This window comes from Camelus bactrianus, chromosome 3 (assembly GCF_048773025.1).
Source record: "Camelus bactrianus isolate YW-2024 breed Bactrian camel chromosome 3, ASM4877302v1, whole genome shotgun sequence".
In the NCBI taxonomy this organism is placed as follows: Eukaryota; Metazoa; Chordata; class Mammalia; order Artiodactyla; family Camelidae; genus Camelus; species Camelus bactrianus.
The window spans coordinates 61269936-61293368 of NC_133541.1; the positions used below are offsets into that span (position 1 = coordinate 61269936).

Below are 23433 nucleotides of genomic sequence, written 5' to 3' on the forward strand. Positions count from 1 at the left end.
TTACCAAAAACTAAACAATTCAAGTCCATACAGACTAGTTAAAAGTAAAGTTATCTGACACATAGTGTCATGAATAAATTAAAACATGGGCAAGAAAAAGTGAACTCCAGAACTGACCTTTATCACTCATCTCAAATACATATGCCCCGTTCACATCATCAAAAACATTACAAAATCAACTTATAATGGACAAGTATACATTGCTACGTTTGAAATTTAATGGACAAGGATTCCTCTTTCTATATCAACTTTTTTTTTAATGGCACTCACTTTTTAAAGGTTCTGAAAATTAATCCCTTATAGATGAATATTAGACAAGAGTCATCATTATTTCTTGAAACTTTAAAAAAAGTAACAAAAACTATAACAATCATTTGATACAATTCTAGAAAGATAATTTAGCAATTCATCCATATGATGTGACAACAGAGCCAATGAGCTTTAAGAAAATTATTTTCTTGCTTAAATTTGCAAAGTTGTTTCAAAAATGTCTCTTTATATGTATTGCTTGAGTTGTCTATGTGGTAATATATCAGTTTCATAATCAGAAAAATTTCTGACATAAATTACATTTTAAAATGTACTTCACAAATTTTCCTTATGCAGAAATCTAATAACTCGTTTTCCTATTTAAATATATATAATTAATCCTTAATTTGTATAAGTGATCATCCATTAATAGTTTCTGAATCTTCATTTTTAGTTCATGTGAATTATAACTTTGATGAAAAATGTTCAGTTTTTCTGGACTTTGAGTTGCTCTTCATATCAAAAATTATTTTAAAAATCTAAAATTAGCACTTAAGTACATTTAAAAATCTTCTATTCTGGGAGATACTTAAATACCATAATCTGTATACAAAATGCAAATGTGTCCATTATTTATTTGCACGTGCATATATATGCAGTATGTGCTTACTACACATGCTTAAACTTCACAATCTACTACATTATTAAGCTCATTACTTCCACGTTTCTAATGCTCACTTTTTAAATAATTCGTATAAAGCCAGAGAAATTGTTTTCTATGAAGAAAACAACTAAAAACTGAATTTTTATTCAGAATATTTAATAGGCACAGAGACACCTTAATAAATAAAAATTAAACTCAGAATTATTTACCTATTATGCTTTTAAAATGTGAACAACTACAAAAGAAAAATGTTATATGATTTGACAGTACAATTTATCAAATGTCTTTATACAGAATAAGGATGAATTTGATAGTTTAACTGCTTTTGATTTAATGTAATGATGTCAGTCGAAGACTTAAGGAAACCAATATTATCGATCAAGTCAAATAATTGATGCTAAGTAGTATATCACAATTATTTTTAAAAATAAAGCCTTGATTTGAGTAGGAAAGCAGGTTTGTTTTCAGTAGGAGATATGTATTTAATGATTATAAAGTAAATTTTATAATTGAAAATTATTTTTCATAAAAATCTTGGGTTTATTTTAAACATTCCTATAAAAATCTACTCTTACATTTAAATACAATACATTCAGTTCATCATTAAAGATGTTTTGTGAACTTCTAAAATTTTATTTTTAATAGAAAGCAAATATTTGGTCAAAAGTATGTTTGGAAGAAAGCTTTTGGTCTACGAATATTATAAAGGTTTCTTAGAAATCTCTTAAAGGCTGAGTACAATAAAACTAGGGCAATGCATATATTCTCAGTTACTCTTAAAAAAAAACCTGTAAAAGTGACTATAGTGGCATGTTCTGACACATTCTTTTCATAAACCGAACCCTGTTAGTGACAGCAGAACAGATTGTGTGCATCTGCTGGGAATGAGCCAGATGACAGTGGAAAAACGCACATGGATACCTTGGCACAGCAAATAAAAAATGGAGAAAAAAAGACCTGGAAGAGAAAGTGCTCAACTTTAATTGAAACATTCTTTCCAACATGATGAACTTCATCCAAGCACCTCTTGTAGCCTGTCAATTTTACATACAAGAATGTGTTTTAAAAGGGTCTTTGTAAATCAGAGCTGTTTTGTCCTCTCCCAGCACTAAATATTGATTCAGGTTTTGGACTATTTCTTCAAATTATGGCAAATATAATAAGCATTAGGGTAGAAAAAGAGGCCAAACCACTCTACCACAGTCTGGTATGAGAATCTAAACTTCTAAAAACCATTTCAGGTTCAAGTCAAATTTTAAATATCTGGGTTAAGTTTTGAATTATGTGGCTATTATATTGCCAAGTGCTAGAGATGCCACAATTCAAATATTCTGCAAATGTGACTATTGTAAATGCTGCTTGCACTCAATAGTGCTACAATATTTGATTTTATGCTGATCAACCACAGTATTGTTTAAACAGTTGGCTCAGTAGCACCAGAGAGGTCCATACATAAAAACAAATGTGCTTCTATAAATCATATCAGGAAGTTCTCTTGGATGCTCTGATTACAATGAAAATTTATTCTATACAGTATACAATACAAATTTTAAACTGGAGACGAAGTTGTTTAATAGATTAGTAGTCTGACTGAAGCAGCTGCAGTCAAAAAAAAAATCTGGTGATTAACAGCCATTTTCCAGTAATCATAACCCTGGAAAGGGCTACTAAGCAGGGGGAGGGGGTTGCAGATGGGAATAATTCTCTAAGCCCATGTGCCTTAGAGGGCTCCATCATCTTCAAGCAGACTTATTATTATTATTATTATTTTTAAATTAAAGCTTTTAGAGGCATCCTTGATTGCAGTGTTGGGAGCTGTCCATGCTGTTTTACCATAGGGAAGTCCACTCTGCAAGTATTCCTTGCACTGAGCACTCTTCAGCCAGGCATTAAATCAGGGCTGGAAAAGAAAGCTGAAATGCAAGGTGCACACCGGAGGGGAGTTATTCAAGAGCATGAGAATAATTTCAAGTGGTTGCAACTCCACAGGCTGTCTAAAAGGGGCAGCCTCATTGACACTACCTGTCATCCAAAATACGAATTTCTTTGAGAAATTACGTAAATGTAAAATCTGAACAAAAATGTGGTAAATAGACTCTGAGACCAGATATATTCCTACTTTCATCCACATCTTACCTAAATTCACTTATTTGTGTTATCAAAAGGTGTAATCCTCAGGTAAAATTCTGCATTTTCTAGACTACTTTATATTTCTTCTCACATAAAGAAAAATACCCAAATTAAGATAAGTTCATTTGTTCTTCATCTCAAAGTTGATAAACTATAATTAAAATGAACAATCCCTCAAATCTGGGGAAATAATGGATGGCAGAAAGGCCGTTTACTTTTTTTAAACTATTCCAATGAAAAATGTATTTTCTCTTTACAAGTAAATATAATTAATTTATTCAACAAACATCTATAGTATACCGATTACATGCAAGAGTATGAAGAAATGGAAAGATAAGTAAAATGACATTCATTCTTCATAATTTATGTTCACATACAATCAAAACTGCATAATAAGAAAAACAAAGAATACTAATATATCCTTCAAAAGTGGGTAATGCTAAGGGAAAAAAGTTTAGAATTCTTACTGAGGCTGTTTTCACTATTAAAACCACATAATAACTCTGTGTACCTCAAACACTTCCTCCAAACTGAACTTTTATTAAAACTAAAAGCAAGAATCTATCTGGAATTCAGAACTTTCAATAAATGACTTTTAAAACTCATAGATGAAATTATTTTGTTTCTTTGGTTCTATTTCTGGTTCTAAAAATAGCGTGATATTTAATAACATCTGATCTGTGAAAGATTTTGCTTTTCTTGGAGTATACTGTACCTAGCGATCATTAGCATTGACCCAACATAACATCAGAATTAGAGACTTGCCCCGAAAGTGACCCAATTTTAATGGTATGAAAGCACTATTGAAAAAGAAAGTTCAAAATAATTATTCCACCGAGCTTTTCTAAGGGATCATCACTGGCAGGAAGATAAAATAATTAAAATACAGTGTAGTGCTATTATAATAATTTACTAATTACTTACCACTTACATTGGTTTTTATACGTATTATCCTGTTTAATCCTTACAATAACTCTAAGAAATGGGTGGTATTATCACACCCATTTTACAGATTCTGAAACCAAGGCTTTCTGATGGTTAAATTACCTACCTAAAGCCACTAACCAGTAAATGGAAGGCTGGATTTTGAACTCAGTTTGGCCTTTGCTCTTAAACATTACTCTCTATTGCTTATGGGCCTGTTTGTCTAATAGCACACATGTGTATAATTAAAGAAATGATATTAATATGGCAATGTGGTCTTCAAACTCTTTATGCTTGCAAATCAAGAGAACTGATTTTCTCTTTGTCTTGCATTCATCCACATCCTCTCATGCTTTTTGTCTCTTAGTCTCTGCTCTTCCCCTCCCATCACTCCCTTTACACACACACACACACACACACACACACACACACACACACACACACACCCCTTGGAGATTTGGCCCAAGAATGCACCAAATACAATCAAAGCCATAATCTGCTTCATCTAGTCCAACAACTGTCCCATCTCCTGAGACTTCATAATGCTGTGCATTTTTGCTGTGGATGGACCAGCCACTGACTCGAAAGCTGTTGGCGGTTCCTTACAAAGATATTCTGTAGTCTTCGCTGCTTCAAAATCTGTGTCTGGAGCTCTTTCATGACATGGCATTGGGCTGTGATGAACCACATCAAGCTCTCAAGTGGAAGGAGGTAAGTTAGCACCTGAAACAATTCTATGATCTCACATGTGTAGTCAAAACAAGTTAAAAGTGCACTTGATTTCTCACAATACCAAATACTTTGAAGCAAGAAGAGAACACAGGAGAGAATCCAAAACCAATAAAAATTTTGGGAAAAAATAGGGTAAAGTCAAGAATTCATTGATTTTTGAAGCTAAAAAATGAGAGAAGGCAAAAAAAATCACATAGTGCTCACGCTAACTCAAGAAAGCTCACATAGTCCTAGAAGGGACGTTGTGCATTCATTTCAACCAAAGGGCCATATGGAAACAAGCAATGGGATTGAGTATTTTATCTGGTCCTTTGCTAAGCTATTAATTAATGTCATCATGAGATTTTCTTTTTGGTTTATGTAAGGGGAGAAAAACTCAAAGGTGAAAGAAAAGGAAAAGGTAGCCGAAGTTATTTCCTTAACCTATAACCTAGGCAGACTCTAAGTGGTCTTTTGATAAATACTTAGAAATCAACCAATGGATACACTTTTTTATTTTTAATAGCCATGTTTGTTCATCTTCATATTGTTAAGAAAAATAATCCTAATGAAACAAGGTCTGGATTCATACCTTTTTAACATATTTATATTAAATGCTACAGAAGAAGGGTAGAAAGATCTACTTTCTGGACCACAAAACCTTTACTTAAAGATCATCCAACAATTTACTAAGGCTCTTCATATGTGAATGGGAATCAGGCAACTTAAAAAAGTACGTGGTCATTTACTGATTAACAGTTTAAAATTTTTTTAATTTCTTGCCTAGAGAATTACCTACTTCAGGAAACTCCAAGAGGTTCACGTTTTAATCAGGCATAATTTTATAATATAAGACAGTTCATTTTCTATTAAAAATTTTTCCAGTATACATATTAAACAACTGAAACTTTACAAATGTGTCTAACAATATTTTTGAAGTGGTGATGATTCAAATTATCCTACAGTTCGGGAGAATTCCAAGAAGATAAAGAAGTCTCCTACCATATCCTAAATAAAAGCATAGTTTTAAAGGTCGAATCTGAATTTTTAAACAGAATGTCTAATTTTGTAAGAAATAAATGTCAAAAAATTACTGACTCCTATGTATATTAATATATGCAAAAAAAGTTTAACATTTTTTCCTCTTGCTAATGGGCCTTGAAAGTGTGCCAGGAGTAGGGCTCTTGCTCGTAACACCTAAGGCAAGAATAGGCCATTGTGATCATACTCCTCTGAGCTACCTTTTACCTTTTAAGATCTATGTTCTGTTAATTTCTTAACACTTTATTAGGAAACATTTGCATTCACAGAAAAATAGTTGCTTGATACATAAACATAATTAAAATCAATTTTTCAATCTATCTTAGTTTAAGAAGAAATAAAATTAAGTTACATTTAACCGTTGTTTTGACCTGGTAAATTTTATGTAGGCAATTAATAATTGGTTTGGTGGGTTAATGAATACACTAACATTTATATGCTATTTGTATACTGTTAAATCAATAATTTAGTTTAAAAATAAAGTTGGAACAAATATCACGCAGTAACACTTTGCACTTAAGGCTCCCATTTAATACATTTCTACAAGAGAAGGCTAGTTTTAGAAAGGTGTGCTAGCAATACTTTGATTACACTTCACACAAATAAGAATTCTACTACTGACTGAAAAGAGTCATGGCAGCTAGGAATTATTTTTTAATAGAAATTTTAACAATCACATTGGTAACGACTGAAAATGTAACTGGTAATTAAAGACTGGTTTTAACACTTTCTTTTTTTAACTTTATAAGAAGAAGTACAAGTTTTCAGACTATGTCTTCAAATGCAAAGAATATCAATGCAGATATTTAGAAGTTGATCTATTCTGCATGGGGATAATAACTGCATTACTTACACCATATCTTTCAAATGAAAAGCGTAAACCAAATCTGAAACCTAGAGCCATGTTTTCTTTGTATTTTGACCTAGTAATCATTTAAAGTGTGAATGTTTATCAATAAAAAAATTACTGTAGTGCCACATAGTGTGGTGGAACACTGCTATTTCCCGAGACAAGTACAAAAACCACTCAACATTAATTTGCATCACAAAATGACCTAACATATTTGGAATATAATGCACGGGCTTCAATGGGAAGAAACCATTACATTTTTCTCTGCAAAACAAAAAAGTACAGACATCTGATTGGGCCTGCGTGCGCTGGAGGAGGGGGGGTGGGGAAGAGGGCTCATTTTCTATCGTATACCTATTGTTTTACGCATTCTAAACGGCTATATGGGAAGAAAAAGGAAACATACTGAATCCACTTTGCAGCTAAGGTCTCCGTGATTTAAGAGGCAGAGTTCTCAAGTTAAAGAAGGGAAACGTTATGCTTTTCCTTTCCCAAAGCGACTGCCCAGGAAGAAGGCCCTCCGGTCCTGAGCCTACGCAAGGGGAAAAAAGGGCATGACTTCGGGCTGAAATCACCCGGAGACAGAAGAGGGGAAGTTTCTGATGTGGCACTGTGCACTGCATCTGGTCTGCAGCCAGCAAGTTTTCATTTTGTAGCTGTGCTGCCAGTACCTGCCCTGCACGCTCAGAAACAAAAATGCACCAGAGCGCTGCCTCACAAACTGTGGATGTTACCAAGAATTAAAAGAGTTTATTTTTCTTTCTTTATCCTGAGTGTAATTACTGTTTTTAAAAAGAAAGAGCTGAAACTATAGTAACTGGAGGGTTTTTTTTTTTTTTTTCTCCTTTTTAAACTCCTCAAACTACCTTCCCACAAAACCATTTAAGTTAAATGGTACACTTACAGGCTCACCTACATGAAGGATATAACTTAAAACATCTGCTTAGACATGCACATTCTGTTCAGATATAAAGAATGTGGCAAAAAAATTGAAAAATATAGGGCTATTATATTTTTAAAGTATGCGTTCTTCTGTGTGTGTGTTCATTCATTAAAGAGATTTTTGTCTGCAATTAGGTAGTCAGTCCTATAAAGGCTTCCTTGTGTGACCATGATTTCTAAAAATGAAATGCTCCAGTGAATATTTCTGCTAAATAATCACATCTTCAAAATTACTTTACAGAAATCCCAATCTCTCCTATGATATTAAGCAATATTACCAGCTTTCCATAATAAGCCTTAGTTGTATACCTCATGCATGGTCAACAATTAATTAGAAGGTTAAAAAAAGTCATGTTTACTCTATTAAGTAGTAGACTAATTCCCTTGTCTGTCCCCACTTATTTACATTAGTGAATCTATTTTCCAATTAAATAAGCATATCTAAGCCAAAGCTGCCTATCTTCAGGGTTCGGGGGAAGATGCATTCTCTTGCTATCATTCTAACTTGCTGAAAGAATTACAGAGGTGTGAAAAAGAGAGGTAGTTGTTAGCTGTTTAAAAAAAAAAAACACTTTGCATTCTATCAAAAGACCATATCCATTGGTTATTATTTCCGAGAACAATTTATATGAATTCTTCGTGTGCATCTTATCTATGACAACAAGATACAAGAGGAAAACCAGACCACACTCAGGATACTATTTGGAAAAAGCAGGTTCTCACCAGGGACTGCTTCAGAGATCAGTTTCTCCAGTCTCTGAAAACAAGTTTAAGGTACTTCACTTAAATTACTGCTAGAAGATCGGCACTATCATTCTACATGAATTGCGACCACTTGCAAGAAGAACAACATTGCTCCAGTCATTGCAAATTTACAACATTAAGAATTAATAAAGTCTCTATAATGTCTGCATTATTTAAGAGTAATGATTCCTGCAGAATTCTGCCTGTAATAGGTTTGCTGTTTTTAATCTCTTGTAATGTCACTGATTTCCTTTATAATGTCCTCAAAAGATTATCTTCATGCATACTTTGAAGTTTGTTTACACTGGCTGTATTTTTAAAATAAATACAGAGATTTAACTCAGGCAATATAATGACAACGTGCATTAAGATGACAAATGAATGCTACTCATGTTATCACCTCAAACCCAAAAACATGTACAAAACAGGTATCATACAATTTCCATATTTATTAGGAATATAACTTTCCTTTTTGTAGTTAATGTTAAAATAATACCAAAGAAATTTAAGATAATGCTATATTGGATAATCTTTTTTATAATCTTATTTTTCTACAATGGTATTCTTTGTTATAGAATTTTCTTTATTTTTCCTGCACGGACAAAAACTAGTGTAAGAACACTGAAGCTATCTACTTCTTAAGAAAGGTAGGGAATGGGTGCTTTTAGCTCTCTTGATTTCCTTATGCCTCAATACATCTATAAAATAGTTACTACTGAATTCTTGTTTTGAGCAAAATTAGTTGTAGTGCACTTTATAGAAGTTAAGTAATATTAAAATTACAAAATTCTCAAAGACTTTTTCAGCATTCAGTGTGAGAAAGGTTATCAATAAGAACCGCTTTTAGGAAAAACCTGACAGTTTCCTTTGCTCACTAACTATAGCAGACCATTAGAAATTATTTTCTTTCTCATGCTGTTATTCACTTACATACTGCATATTTGCTTCAATTCTCCAAGGGAAGAAATGTGGCTCTTGTGGGAAAGGTCCACCCCTTTCTACATGTTTGCTTCCTCGAACGAAAGGAACACACCCCCTAACATTCTTTGAAATGTGTCCAACATGCACAGAATTGTAATAACACTGTATTATTGACCAAATTAGAAAAATCTTAAATGGGAGGCAAATATCGTTAAAATGCACATGTTTTGAATCAGGAAAACTAAAAGACGCATACACAGGTAAGGGAAATGAACTATGTTCAGTTCAGCCTCAGTCTAGGGTCTACGCCTGGACGCTCAGCACACTTGTGTTAGAAGCAATCTGTGAGTGTTTTTGTGCACTTGTGTGTGGTATGGCAACTCAGGAGGAGGCCCATAAATGTTACAGGCTTTAGGGTGCATCTTTTGAATTTCAGACCCATTGGGGAAAGCCTTCTGCCTTTCATAAACATTTTGAAGAATAAATATTCAGAAACTAAAGTCTCTATTTTTTGTAAGTAGAATCAGAAAGTTGTCTGAAATCATTTAAGTGGGAAAACATTGAAAGTCTACACTCACCATCTAATGATAGAAAACTCACACCAGAGTTGGTATCCACTGACTTCGACCTCATTAGACAACTTGCTGGTCATAAGAAGTTTTTCCAACAAGCTTTCCTTCTATTAGGTAGAATACTATGCTGCCAAAGCAAGCTTTTTTATTGTGATTTTCTAATAAAGTGATACAATCCACATTTGTGGGAATCTGTGCATTTATCTTTACTTTTTATTTTGCTAAATCCTCTTTTTTATTCCACTTTTACACAGAAATTTGCAAATGTGAAGACACAGAGTAGGCGAAATTTTATATCTCTTTTGAGATATTTCAGTGTTTAAATGAAACGGTTAGTCCCTTCACAATTTGTTGGTCAGGCTTTTGCGGATGAACTCAGCTATGTATTTTCCAGGCCTACAAAATGGAAGCTCTGCTACTCTGCCTGTGTTTTCCACTTGGAATAAGAGGGAATATAAACAGTGAATATATGAACTGGAGCTTAAGGTAATAAACTTATTAAAACTTAGTAAGGTATTGTTATGGTCAAAGAAACCCTGCAAGTGTGTGCCACAAATCTACTCAGGTGAAACATTTCATTCACTGGAATTTCCTATCTTACTATAATAATGCACAGAAAATTAAACACATAAATATTAATTTTATGTATCACAGAAGATGTAGGCAATGAAAATGCAATGTTTACATTATGGGTGACTCATTAGTGTTTTATTGTGCGAAACACTAGGAGGCATCAGTTGGGTGAAAAAAGGACTTCAATTTTTAAAGAAGCAAGAAATTACTGTAGAGTTGTATATGTAAGAAGTTGGGGTTTGCAAAATGTTATTATGTAAACCAAAACTTTAATCTCTGAAATAAACTCTGAAAACATCATATTTTGTTGTAAAGAATGACCTTTACAAAACATTCATGAAATAGATATAATCTGACCAGTAAACATCTATCAAGATATATTTCAAACATATGGATTCATTAACTAAGTAATTCCACATTTTTACGAAGAACCTATTTGGTAACAGAATAACATAATGGTTATTGACTACTGTGCATTTTCTGCTCGGTTACTCAATACCATGAGTGTATGTTTTATTTCTGGCAAATTCTGTTTTGCGCTCTCTACAACGCCTCTGAAAATGTCTACTGCAATTAAGCCTTATAATAATAACTGCTTCACATAAGCAGCCAGAACTAGATACCTGTTCATAAAGAAGTGATGGAACTTAAAATATAAGCAAGGAAGACATATATAAAAGGGAGATGTTTTCTCTTATGTCATTATTGAAAGCCTGTCATTTGAAAACTGAGTTTTCTACTGTTTGAATGGCTCTTCATAATGAGGAAGCAACAGGGTCGTGGTATACTTATCTAGCAATCATTTGAGATTGGAGTGTCTTGCCATTCCTCAACAATCAGCTTTTATCTTTGACCTATCAAAATAACATGTGAACTGCGTAATCCGCCTTTTGTAAGGTGCACAGACTCTGTTGTCGCTCCTGGTTTTGTGAATTGCCTCTGTAATCTGGTTTGATTTCCTAAAGATGACAGATCTCGGTGAATAGTCAGGCTTTACTGAGTGCAGGGCAGTCCACGCGCCCATGAGATTAAGGTACAGTGCTGAGAACAGGGATCTTAATCACCCAACCCTCCACATACAGCACACAGACTGAGCACCAGTGATTAAATCTTCTCATTGTGTCCAGGCAATCACTGTATTCATAAAATGAATATGTGCATTTTTGTAACTTTTAGATATTAATTTGTGTGGTGTTCTCTAAGAGGATGTGCTTAGAGAAAAAAAAAGTAGAACTTTATTAATAATCTCTTTAAAGTCTATTCTGTGATCCTTAACTGCATACAAAATTCTTCCACGTTGTTTTGAATCATGTCCCTGAAGCCAGAGTTCTCTGTTTAATAACTATTTTTTTGTCGTTATATAGCACAAGTGTTGCTGCACAGATATTTCCCCATTTTTGTCACTTTCTGAGATTTCAGAGACTCAAAGTATACCACACGCAGAGTTGGGAAATAAAACCACAAAATATACTACAATAAACAGAAGAAAGTTTTGAAATATAATGTTAACATATGCCAAGGAGTTATTTAGCTCAGTTTTTTATGAGAGAAGTTTAAATACAATAAATCACTTATGGGAAAGATATGGTTGTACTGTTTAGTGTTGTCAGAGAAGAAACTCAGAGAAATCTGAAAAATATAAAACATGATGCTTTTTCAGGATTCAATTTTGAATCATTAGGTAGCCCTTTTCCCTAATGGAATGAATCATTTACCCTAAATTTTGAAAACTGAATATGTTTACAAAGAAGAAAAGAGACAAGGTTCAGCAAGGTTCTTGTTATTTAAATTTTATATATTTAATATCAATATGTTTTTGTTCTGAAAAGTTAATATATATAATTCCATACTTTTAAAGTATGAACAGCTCAGGAAAGCCAGAAAATTGACTTTTTATTATGAAGTGCCATTTGTTATTTAAACATAAGAAATAAATTAATATTTACTAAAAGTTACATCTTTAATATTATCTTTCACTATATTCCACATACATACACAGCAATCAGACTGTAAATAGTGTAATGAATGAGGTAAAATACTGTCTTTAGTAAGAAGTATGGAAAATATGCTACAAATACTCCAAAGTTGTGTGAATCACATTAGAAAAAACAGTAGATTTCCTAAAGTTTAGTAAAAACCTAAAGTAAACGTAACTGCCAGCTATTGTCTCCTTAACTTGACTAGAGGACCATATGTTAAACAAACATTGAGTTTAAAATGTGTTTTGAGGAAAACTTTTAGAATTGAGTTAGTAGTCTAATATATAGCCAAATATATCTTCCTACAAATAGAATGAGGTATTTGATTTTAGAGGTTTTTTTTCCTCTTTAGATAAGACATTAGATAGGTACATGTCATTTTACCTGTCAAGTTCTGACACTTGCTTTAGAACTACCCCTTTTAATTTAATAAATAACTTCATGCATATACTAGAAGACAATAATATGGTTTATTAACTGCATTATATTTAACCGAAACTGCTTGTGCCACATTGGTACATACTGAACATTTTCAGAGACTGGACCAAACTGACATCATTTTAAAAATTAAACAAGATGTAGTTTCAACTTGGAGATTGTTAATCTCTTTAAAGCTAAAATTAGTATGCAATACAGAGGTTAAATGAGGTTCACAGGTGGTCACATTTCCATGTCCTACCAAGTCTCTAGGGACTGGAGTTATTATGCTCTACATAAACATCTTTACTCTGCAACCACAATTCCACTGCAAGGTGCCAGTGAAAAAGAGGCTGGTCACTCTCTTTGACTGGTATAATGAGGTAGCCAGGGTTCCTTTATAACACTTAGAAAACATAGGTACGCACTAACCATTTCACAAGACGGTTACTATTAGAGTTAGTATCAGATGCACAATAGTAAAACGCACTTCATGTCAAAGCAATTCTCCACTGAGGACCGGTTAAAGAACTGGCAGAGAGCCTGATTCTACTTATTATACTGTCAGCATTTACATATAAAGGTATTTAACACAAAAGACACACATTATTAAAATGGGAAGAAAAAGACCTTTTCCCCCAAAGTGATAACTACTGGACCTAGAACAGTCAGACGTGTTTCAGACATACAATTTCCTTTAGGAATGAATAGCCGTATTCTGAGAAGGAGATAACACTAGTATTCAACTTAAATACTTGCATAATACTTCATAAAACAATAAACAGTGTGCCGTGTCTATATATACTTCATTTGTGCCAAACTTTATCACTGAGTTTGGTAACTTTCATCCAAAGTCCAAAGAGAAGGCAACTGAAGTGACTTAACCTTGTTTGTTTTTAAACAGTTATGTATTTGACTCGATATGAACAGCAATGCACATACTGAAATCCCAACAAGAACAGTGAAATGTATAGACTACCATGGCCAGGGTATTACTTTTTGTCCACACCAGCTAAGAAGCCCTCTCTCAAGCCAGCACTTTGGTAAAGGAAGGAGATGCACAAAGGTATACTCTGACAGACAGCCATGCTTTAGCTCAAACTAATCCCAAGATTTAGTGGCTCAGAAGCATAACCCAAAGCAAATAATCAGTCTTTGGTGGGACTCACAGAAGCATCTTTGCATAGTGAACAGCTAAATCTTAAGGCATGTACTTCAAGGTCACAGAACATTCTGTGAAATATTAAAATCCACAGGCTCCACACGCTCCACCATAACATGCTAATGATGTGAACTAACTTCATGAAACTTTAAACACACTAGTGTGACAAGAACTAGTCAGGAGTGATTTCAATAACTGATGGCAAACAGAAAAGACTATCAAAAAAGTTACTTTTAGCAAAACACAAGGAAATCATGGAATCTAAGAAAAGAATGGCCAGCAAGCCTTAACTTCAGCCTCCAAAAAGGCACAGGGATAGATTCGGTGCAGTGGAATATAACTGATGCAGATTTCAGAGACAATACCCCGGCTATTTCTATTTCCTGGAGAAATGTCAGAGGTACTTACATGAAGGAAGAACCGATCAGATTAGTCCTTGGGATATTTTCCTTTCTTAAGAGAGAGAGAAAAAAAAAATAACAAGAATCTTTACTTCGTCCAGCCTTGAAGTGCTTCTCCACCTGATTCAAACATGCAGCCTCGGCGACCCACACAGAACCTTCAAAGTCAATCCAATAGCAGCCCGAAGATGTCTGGGTGTACGCGTGTGCTCAAGTGTCTGACTGCGAGCAGAGCAAGGAGAGAGCTGGAGACGATGTGTGTGTGCGCGCGCGGAAGGAGCGCGCGCGGGGGGAGGCGCGCTCGGGACCGCGCATTCGCGCGCGCCGAGGCCGCTCGGAGCAGCAGCAGCAGCAGCAGGAGGAGGAGGAGGAGGAAGGGGAAGAGGAGGAGGAGGAGGAGAAAGTGGCTCTCAGCGGCCCGCCGGATTAAAAGTAACCAGACTCGTCCAGAAAACTGCGTCCAGGAAGGAAGTGACAGAAGACGAATGGGAAAAGGAGAGCCGCTCACAGCCTTTGAAACATCGCGTAAAAAAAGGCGGGGGGCGGGGGGAGTGGAAGGATATTGGGAGGGGAGGCGGGGGTGGTAGAGAAAACAGCACACGGCTGGGGGTTCTAAGCAGCAAGTCCCATGAAGTGCCTCTTGCCTTCTTTTCCTTTATTTTATTTTGTCCTTGCCTTTGCCTCGCGCTGCCTTTTCCAATCTCCCTCACAATCCCAAACGGTTGACTCTCCTCGCGAGCTGGAGAAATCATCAGTTTCACTCTTGCAAAAGGGGGGCGGGACTAGACCTCGGAGCATTTTAATAAAACAAACATACAGCAGTTCCTTCCTCACCCCTCCAGTCTCAACTAGATTGATAAATTACTCCACTACACTGCTTTAATTATGTATATGGTATGCAGAATAAATCACTGAACATCAGTACCTCAATCAAGCACTTTTAAATGATAATTGCATCTTGGTGAATCAATCTTTCCATTCCTGACATTTTGCTAATTTTAGTTTTACGGTGGGGTAATGGCACATGCCATACGCACACCTAATGACAATTCTTTATTGCTCGAAATGCAGACAACACCGCGAGCGGCGGCTGCCTGCTCTCTCCCGGCGCCGCCGCCGAGGACGCTCGGAGGACCGAGTCTTCGGCTGCAGCGCGCTCGCTCCCCGGGGACGCTGCGAGCCAGCCAGCAGGAAAGTCCTTCTAAAGTCGGGATCTTTCCTCTGACCAATAGGAGCGCGACCCTAACAGTTGCTCTTATGACTTTCCCCCGCGTTTGGAGACGCGTTAACCACTTCATTCTTCCACCCGTCCGAGCGCTCCTCCGTTATTAACGCTTAAAACCCCCAGACTACGGTGTCCGCAGCACTCGATTCCAGCGCGCCTTCCCTTCAAAATATGCGGTTGTCGGCCCTGAGAGGTTGGAGGGCAAGAACGTGAACCGAAATGCTTTTCAAGTGTTAGTAATGTATAAAATAATAAAAGAATTACCAGTATATGAAATCTCGACTTCATCTTGGGGCCATGAACTTTCTAATCAGGTTGGAAATATTTCCCCGGGCAGCAGCTTATTCGGAGAGTTTCCCCTCCCTCCTCCCACAATATCTCTTCCACACCTTACTGGATTTTATCCAAGGCATTAACATGTAAACCAAACCAACTTCCCAAATGCATTAGGCTTCCCTATCCGATAGCCGATGACTTCACTTATCCTGAAGAGTTTCAGCTGCACAGGAAGCAGCAATAGAGACTGATAAGGAAGATACTTATGTTAAGGTTTAAGAACAGTAAATACTTTTCCTTACAAAAAAAAAAAAGGTTAATATTCAAGATTTAAGAAAGGCTACTAGGGATTGAGCCCCTCCCCTCCCTAGCCAATTACACCACGCCCAGTAAAGCCAAAGATAAAATATAACAACTAGTAAACAAGCCACGAAAAAATAAGATTACATGCCAGTAGAACTATAGATTATATAAAATATTTAAACTAAATTTAAAATTTTTAATGTTGTGAAAGGAAGAAGAGAAAATACACCGGGGAAATAAAAATATTGACTGTACAAGTGCAGACAATACGAGTATACTGGAATATCTAGCTAATTAAAGATATTTCCTCACTTAAAAAAAAATCCTTTCAGCACTATGTGTTTAACTCAATGACTAGTTGCATTTCCTGTTCAGTTCTGCATTATGCCTCTAGACTATTTTAATGCATGAGGGCAGTGTGAATCAAACAGCTCCTGCTTCATTGTAGGGGCTATTTAATCTGGGTAGCGTTTCTCAGAAGAATGGGCTCAACATTTAAGCATCTGCCCGAAGGCTTCACTTGCAAGGGGAAGGTTGATTTTCAGGCCAGTACAACTAGATCTGAATAATCTTCAGGCTTCTGGCTCATCACCATTGTGACTATCAGCCCAGACATTATGAATCTTTTGCTATTATTATTATAGGAGAGCATGGCCAACTGTCACAAAGCAAAAACCATATGAAATACCATTATTTCTTGCAGATTAGTATCTACAATATATTTGTTTGCCTGTTTTGTTTTTCATCTGGTGAGTTTACTATTACCATGAATTCATTTTAATAATATGGCAGAGATGATTTATATCAGGTTTTCATTTAAGGTACAACTTCTAAAAAACAATCCAAAAATTTAAAGGTGCATCAACATTTTGAATACTAAAGATATGTCTATATATGGTGGTAAAAAAGAAATTAATTTTTTCCAGATTCACAGATGTCCTGACAAAGCAAATCATTTGCAGGAACATTTAAGTTTATTGCCATAATGTGTGAAATTAATGAATTGTAACAGCCTATTTTACATGAGCAAAAAGACATATTCAATACATGACTTTTAACCGTACTATTTTTGATGGATAATAAAGAGTATTTTTATTTACTACAGTACATTTCAGTTTTAGATTGTTTTCCTTCAAAAAGAAACTATTTAACCTTTCAACATTCTAAAGAATTATTTAATAATAAACATTACAATAAGCCCATAATTATCAGTGATAGTACAAGCATTTAAAGGTATGTATAACCCCACATTGTGGATAATTTGAAAATAATTTAGATCTGGAATGTACCACAGTTGGCCTTTTAAAATATAAGATATTCCTCTCAGGAGATTTAGCTTCTTAATTATATGTAACCTAAGTTAATATTAGCATTAGTTTCCTTCTTATGAGCCTTTATAGTCGAAGTGGAACAGAAGAGGTTGTGCAGAAATACACAATAGAAAGTCACCTGAGATTTAAAATTATTCACTGGTAATCTACAAAGTGGTTAATCCAAGATGTGCTTTGTGTTCATCTTTAAATACTTCTGAACTTTTTTTTTTTTTAATCAAAATCATCCTGTTCCTTGCCACCTAATGGTACTTGGCTAGGATCAGAGTATTTTCCAATGTAGGGAGGAGCTTGTACTAGGTGTTAGGAGGCCTGGATTCTCTAGTTCATTTAGAACTTAACTAATGAGTGTGTCCTCTGTGGGCTTCAATTTGCTTATATGTTAAGTGAATTCTCCAATCTATTCCAGTTCTATGACTGGAAAGTGGAAAATTTTTATACCCTTTAAGCCAATTGAAAGCTAGTGGCCTATCCTGTTAAAAAAGGAGGGGAGAATACTTCCTGTAAGAGAAAATGATGTCTGGGACTGATGTACTATTTAAACCAGCTCTGTTTTCCTTCCCAATCACCAAGTATTTCTTTCATTAAATAAGTATCATGAGTGCTTTATTAAACCTGTAAATATATATTAACTTATCCCCCCCAAAAAATTGTTTAGCAATATATTTTAACTAAAGTGCCACAGAAGTTACAGAGCGCATGATCCTCAGAATTTTAACTCTAGGGAAAGGAAAGCTAATTTCAAATTTCTCTTTGGGGCTGCATATCATCTTGCTCCACCCTCCACTCCTTACTACTTCACTACATCAAATCAGCAATCTACTAAAACACTGTGCACTGGGTCTGCCTGCTTTTAAGCTTGGCCCACGCTGGGTGTAGCTCTTGAAGTGAGCTTTAAAAAATTATTCTAAAGTAAGCTGAGGAGGTTGCCACAGCAACCCACCCTAAAATGAAGGCAGTCTATAGATTAATCTACCCCTCAAGACTATTCAACTACAGTAGTATCTGTTCTTCAGCTAGAATATTTTCAACACACACATGATAATTGAACATAGAAGTTCAGATATAAAAAGTAGTAAGACACAAATTCCAATAGCAGAAAAAAATGTTATCTCTTTTTATAGTTACAGTAGAGATGACTCACACAAGTTTTCCTGAAATGGATTATTTGTAAAACAGATTTGCAAAGGTAGGCCCTGAAAGGTGACGCGAGTTTTAAGCAAAATGGTATGGTACTGCTCTATAATAAAGTACATAATGGTTATGCAACATTTTATCACTTTTATACATGTTTACATTATAAATACCTAATGACAAAGAGTTTGGCAGGTTCACCTTTATGCATTAACTTTGTGGTAGGTGATAATAACACATGTTAAGCACTTACCACATACACATACAGTCCGTCATTTGCCTTCCATTCTTTACTTCATCTCTTCATAGAAGTTACTTCACAGTTTGCAACTCTTCTTTGGCACCTTAAAATGCATAAGTACAACAAGGTACACAATTAAAAAACTTTTTTTAAGAATGTTGATATTAAAATACATTCAGATTAATTTATTTCTAAAACTTCTAATCTGAAGTACCATTAATGTTAATTCTAATTTTAAACCAAATAAATGGGTATTAAATATAAATTAATTAAAATGATCATTAATTGTGATAATACTTATAACCTTTAAAGTAAATAACGGCAAATATCTAAATTTCAAAAATTCTTTAGGTTCAGCTTTAGTCCATGCACAGTGTACGTCACATGGACTGTTTGTGATTGAGAATCTGCCATATAAGAAGGATTTGTTATTACAAGCCAAGGCTTAATCACATCCTTTAGCTCATATCTAAAGCTCTTATATTTATCTTTATTTTTGTACCTTTATTTTAATATCTGATGAAGAATTACAAGGAAGAAAGTCAAATTCATCATATCCCAAGCTAATAAAATTTGTCAAGTTGGGATACTGAAGTTTCAACTGAAGTTGCTGAAAGGGCTTATTTTATATGTTGCCTAAAGGCCAACTTTAAATACTTTGGGATTAGTGATGTGAATTCAGTACGCTTAATGCATTCTATTAACCAATAATACCTTATCCTTCCAAGCCGTGTTTTACTGTACTGAACACAGACAAGTGCTCCTGTGTGTTAGCCTCTGTTTAAAACCAGCTTTCAATGACTTTGAGCACACAAATGAACTTTTCTTTGGCTTCAGAATGGGTCTAGTCCTCCCCGCCTTGACACATGTCAGACCATAATGGTCAATATCTATTTCCCATTTGTATTAGCAGGAAGACTTTTCATAGTCAAGAGTCATTAAGATTTATAAAGCCTCTATTTTTGGGTTGTCATCCTTAAGATTTATTTTTATTTTTAAGTTGCTTCACAGTCAAGGAGAAATGAAGAATTTTGGTCACTTTTATTTTAAGGGTGTTAGCTGAGTTTGGTCTTTCAGATTCAGGCCCACAGTGAGTTAGCCTCAACTTGGGAGTCAGTACCAGGTCACCTGGTAAATTCTCTTTCTCCCAGCTCTGCTTGGTTTTACAGTCTATTAAGTAGGCATCATAATACACATCTCCCAGGGCCTTTTCACCGTACAGAAATGCAATCATCATGAAATAATGTCTGATAGATGTTAAGGCTTTTTAAAATGCCACTACAAATTATGATACATTTCTTCCTTTTCCTGGGTCAGTATGCCCAAATAAGGCTTGATCACTAATTTGCCTACAAATGTATAGTTCATTAAAAAGTATCCACATGCATGGCCACATTTAATGGACTTTACTTTTTACTTACAAAATTGTTAAATATTCATCGGAACACTGATTCTATTCCATTTCTTGAAATATAGAAACCTTCAATTCAAAGATTGAATTTTCGCACTTCCCCTTTTAACTATTTCTTCTAGATACCTCTATGTGTGCGTGTGCCCTTTAATTTTAAAAGATCCTTACTCAGAGGGGTGGGGGTAGGGGTGAAAAATGTCACCCTGCGTTTTGGTGCCCACTCCTTTGTCTGGGAAGCTGAAGGCTGGGATTCTGTCCGGACAGCCCCCTTTAGAGACCCAGACCCCGGAACGCCTCCGGTTTCAGCAGCTCACTCCGCTGAGTTATTGACTGTAGGCAGCAGCAATCCCTCAGGTTGATTTGTGTGGAAAGTGAATCCTCGCTGGCTAGGCGTTCAGCAGAGGCGCAACAGCCGCCGAGCCAGCCAATTATTGCCGGTCCTCCCCTCTAACACAGCTCTCGGTACCTACACATTCTTCTCTGGGTCGGCCTCCCCCAACCCACTTTCCCGCGAGGACGGAGCTGAGGGGGCGGGGGCTCCCTCCCCGGAGCGTTTCCAAAGCTCGGAGGCAGCTCTAGGGGGTGAGTGCGCCACGTGCGAGCGCCACGGGCGAGGAGGGGGCGGGCTCGGGGCCCTTCTGGGGGCTGCTGGGCCTGGGCGCGTGGAGGGGAGGCCAAGCTGTCTCGGCCAGGCGTGTGCCGGGTGGTGTCCAGAGCCGGGAAGTCACGGCTTGGGGGAACACGGCTGGTTGCTGGGCGAAGAGGCCGCGTGGCGGGCTGGAGGGGACGGATGGAGAAGGGGCCAGCGGCGGTGGGTGGGCTTCGGTAACGGGCGGGGGCGGTGTCGGGGGACTTGCCCTGCTGGTGTGGTTTGGGGAACTTGGGGATATTTACCCTCAGTTGACGAAAGAGGACCCCACAGATCTGGAGGGGCGCGCAGAGCGACGCCGAGCGACGCTCGGAGCGAGCCCACCCACGCACGTGCACAAAGCGCTGGCGCGCGGTCCGCGTCCGGCCGCACGGGCTGCCCCGAGGGCTCCGAGCGTTTTGCAAGCCTAGGAGAGCGACGGGGCCTCGCGCAGGTCCCGCGCCAGCCGGCCTGCCTTTTCACCTGGCCGACCTATAGGAAAGGACAGGGTCCCCGAACTGGGTCTTTTTTAAAGTCCAAACTCCCTCAGGGTCCACAGGGTTATTTCAAAAAACTAGCAATAAAGTCTAGTAGTTAAGGTGCCCCGCTGGAGATGGGCGCGCTCTGGCTAGAGGAAGGCCACAAACTACAAGGAGAAACGGGGTACTGGGGAGAAAACACAGAAAAAAAAAAAAATCAAAAAAGTTCCTTTCCCCTTCCAAGCCTCTGTATTTGTTAGCACATAAGAACAGTTCTGGGATCTCTTGCAAAATTATCATCACGAAATGGAAATGCCTGTGCTGTTTTTTGATCTGTCTGTGGAGTTCTACGAAGCGAAAACGTGGTAGGAGGATCAGTGCTCGGAAGGCATGGTAGAGTACATGCTGAATAAATCAAAAGGGTAAAATGTTTGTATTGTCGTGTTCTTGAAGCTATGAACTGCTACCAGTGTGGTAGCCGCTGACCGTAAGTGGTTCTTTTAAGTTAATTAAAATTAAATAAAATTTAAAATCAGTCCCTCAGGTACACTAGCCGCTTTTAAAGTGCCCAGTAGCTACAGGTGGCTAGTGGCTACCTTTATTTGACTGTTAGATGTTAAAAGTTTCCATCATTGCATAAAGTTCTGTCAGAATGTGCTGCTAGAGTTTTAAATGAATGTTGGTTAAAGAAAGAAAGGAATAACTGGTTTTATGATACCGGTCAAATTTTAGGACCCTCTTTGCATTTGTATTTCTTGGTAGTAATGTGGAAGGTTTTAAAGTCAGAATTTTGGTATCTTCCTGCTGAAAGAGGTCTCAGGGAACACTTAACACAGCAACTAATTTTTTACCAAAAAAAGGGAAGTTAAGAGATGCAACCCCAAATCATGCCATAAATTTGGAAAGAAGGTAAGGTCACCTGACAGGGTATTGTACTCTTTATGCCAGACCTGGGCAGTGGCTGGGGGTTGGCAAGGCAAATTAACTGTAAAGAAAGGTGACCTGACAGAAGATTTCAGAGAAAAGTACTCTTTTAGAAGAGAAAATATCTCTAAATATTCTTTCAGGGAGAAATTCCATTTAATAAAGAATAAGGTGTATGGGGAATAACACTGTTTCCCAAACTGAAAATGTATTATTGGTAATGTCATAGATTCATAGAATGCCTTTTTAAAAAGAGTAATTGGCATAACATTGTGCTTACTTGTACTAAAAAAAATTCTGAGGAAATGGAATTATCCTTTTAAAATAACAGCTAAAAGCACTCTTAAGGTCAGAGAGGAAGGGTGTTACATAAGGTGAAAATTGTTAACAAAGCGTAATCTTCCTCAAATTTGATGACGATAGTATCAGATACATTGATTATGTCTTAGAGTGATATCACTGGGGTGGAATTTGACCAGAAACGTTAATAACATGAACAAAGCGTAATTGCAAATTACACTATTCCAGGCATGTAAGGCAACAGAACATATACACATTTAGAAACAAAGCACAAACTTTCTAACTTCAGTGCTTTGGTTGGTTGGTTGGTTTTGCCATGACTATCCCCTGTGTTTCTTACTGTTATTTGGAAGTGATATATTGGTGTTAATTCTGGGAGTTTATGATAATTAGCTTTTAAGTTAACCCTTAGTGAAGGACCACTAAGTGTTCAGATAAGAGTACTTATGAATGATACTTTTAAAACAAAATGATTTTTTAAAGCTTGAATTTCTCCAGAGCTGATGCATATTTGAATTATTGTCTTTATTTCTCTTATTAATTTACCATTTGTATGTGCTTCATGGTAGAAAGCGTTCTTCCCATTCTCCCTGAAACCTGATAACCAAAGAGAAAATCTTTGAAATTCTTCAAGTGCTTTCATATGTATTAGAAGCATGGACATATTTCCACAGCTGACTACCTAAAACGCTAGCCTGACTAGGGAGGCTCTATGTGGCCAAAAGCCAGTTGGCTCTATCCCATGGTAACTGTATGATTACACACGAGTTACTGAACCTCCCTTTGCCTCCGTTTCCTCATGAATAAAATGTGGAACGTAAAGTGCTACCTTCAAAACTTTGTTCTGAGGATTAAATGAGCTGTTCAGTGTGAAGCCCAGAGGTGGGAAATCAGTCAGCTG

General features: G+C 36.5%; 2 protein-coding genes and 1 long non-coding RNA gene across 13 annotated transcripts in view; 2 read left to right on the top strand and 1 right to left on the bottom strand.

Moving 5' to 3' along the window:
* The window catches only part of MEF2C (myocyte enhancer factor 2C), a 162194-nt gene that overhangs the window by 127362 nt on the left and 11399 nt on the right, over positions 1-23433 (bottom strand). For 9 of the 11 annotated variants that reach the window (XM_074360348.1, XM_074360338.1, XM_045522213.2 and 6 more), the window contains one exon: positions 18803-18893. The gene's annotated coding sequence lies outside the window, so the exon portion shown is untranslated. Of the gene's footprint in view, positions 1-14287; positions 14755-18802; positions 18894-23433 lie in introns of those variants that run through there. The other 2 variants (XM_074360343.1, XM_074360340.1) reach the window with 1 other exon arrangement.
* Positions 13640-15764, top strand: LOC141575521 (uncharacterized). Its single transcript, XM_074354897.1, has 3 exons — positions 13640-13706; positions 14513-14805; positions 15352-15764. Exons 1-3 carry the CDS (start codon positions 13640-13642, stop codon positions 15610-15612), a joined length of 621 nt encoding a protein of 206 aa, XP_074210998.1. The 3' UTR covers positions 15613-15764.
* The window catches only part of LOC105074787 (uncharacterized), a 455371-nt gene continuing 452353 nt past the window's right edge, over positions 20416-23433 (top strand). Inside the window, exon 1 of the long non-coding RNA XR_012505515.1 lies at positions 20416-20783. This is a non-coding gene — a long non-coding RNA (uncharacterized LOC105074787). The remainder of the gene's footprint in view (positions 20784-23433) is intronic.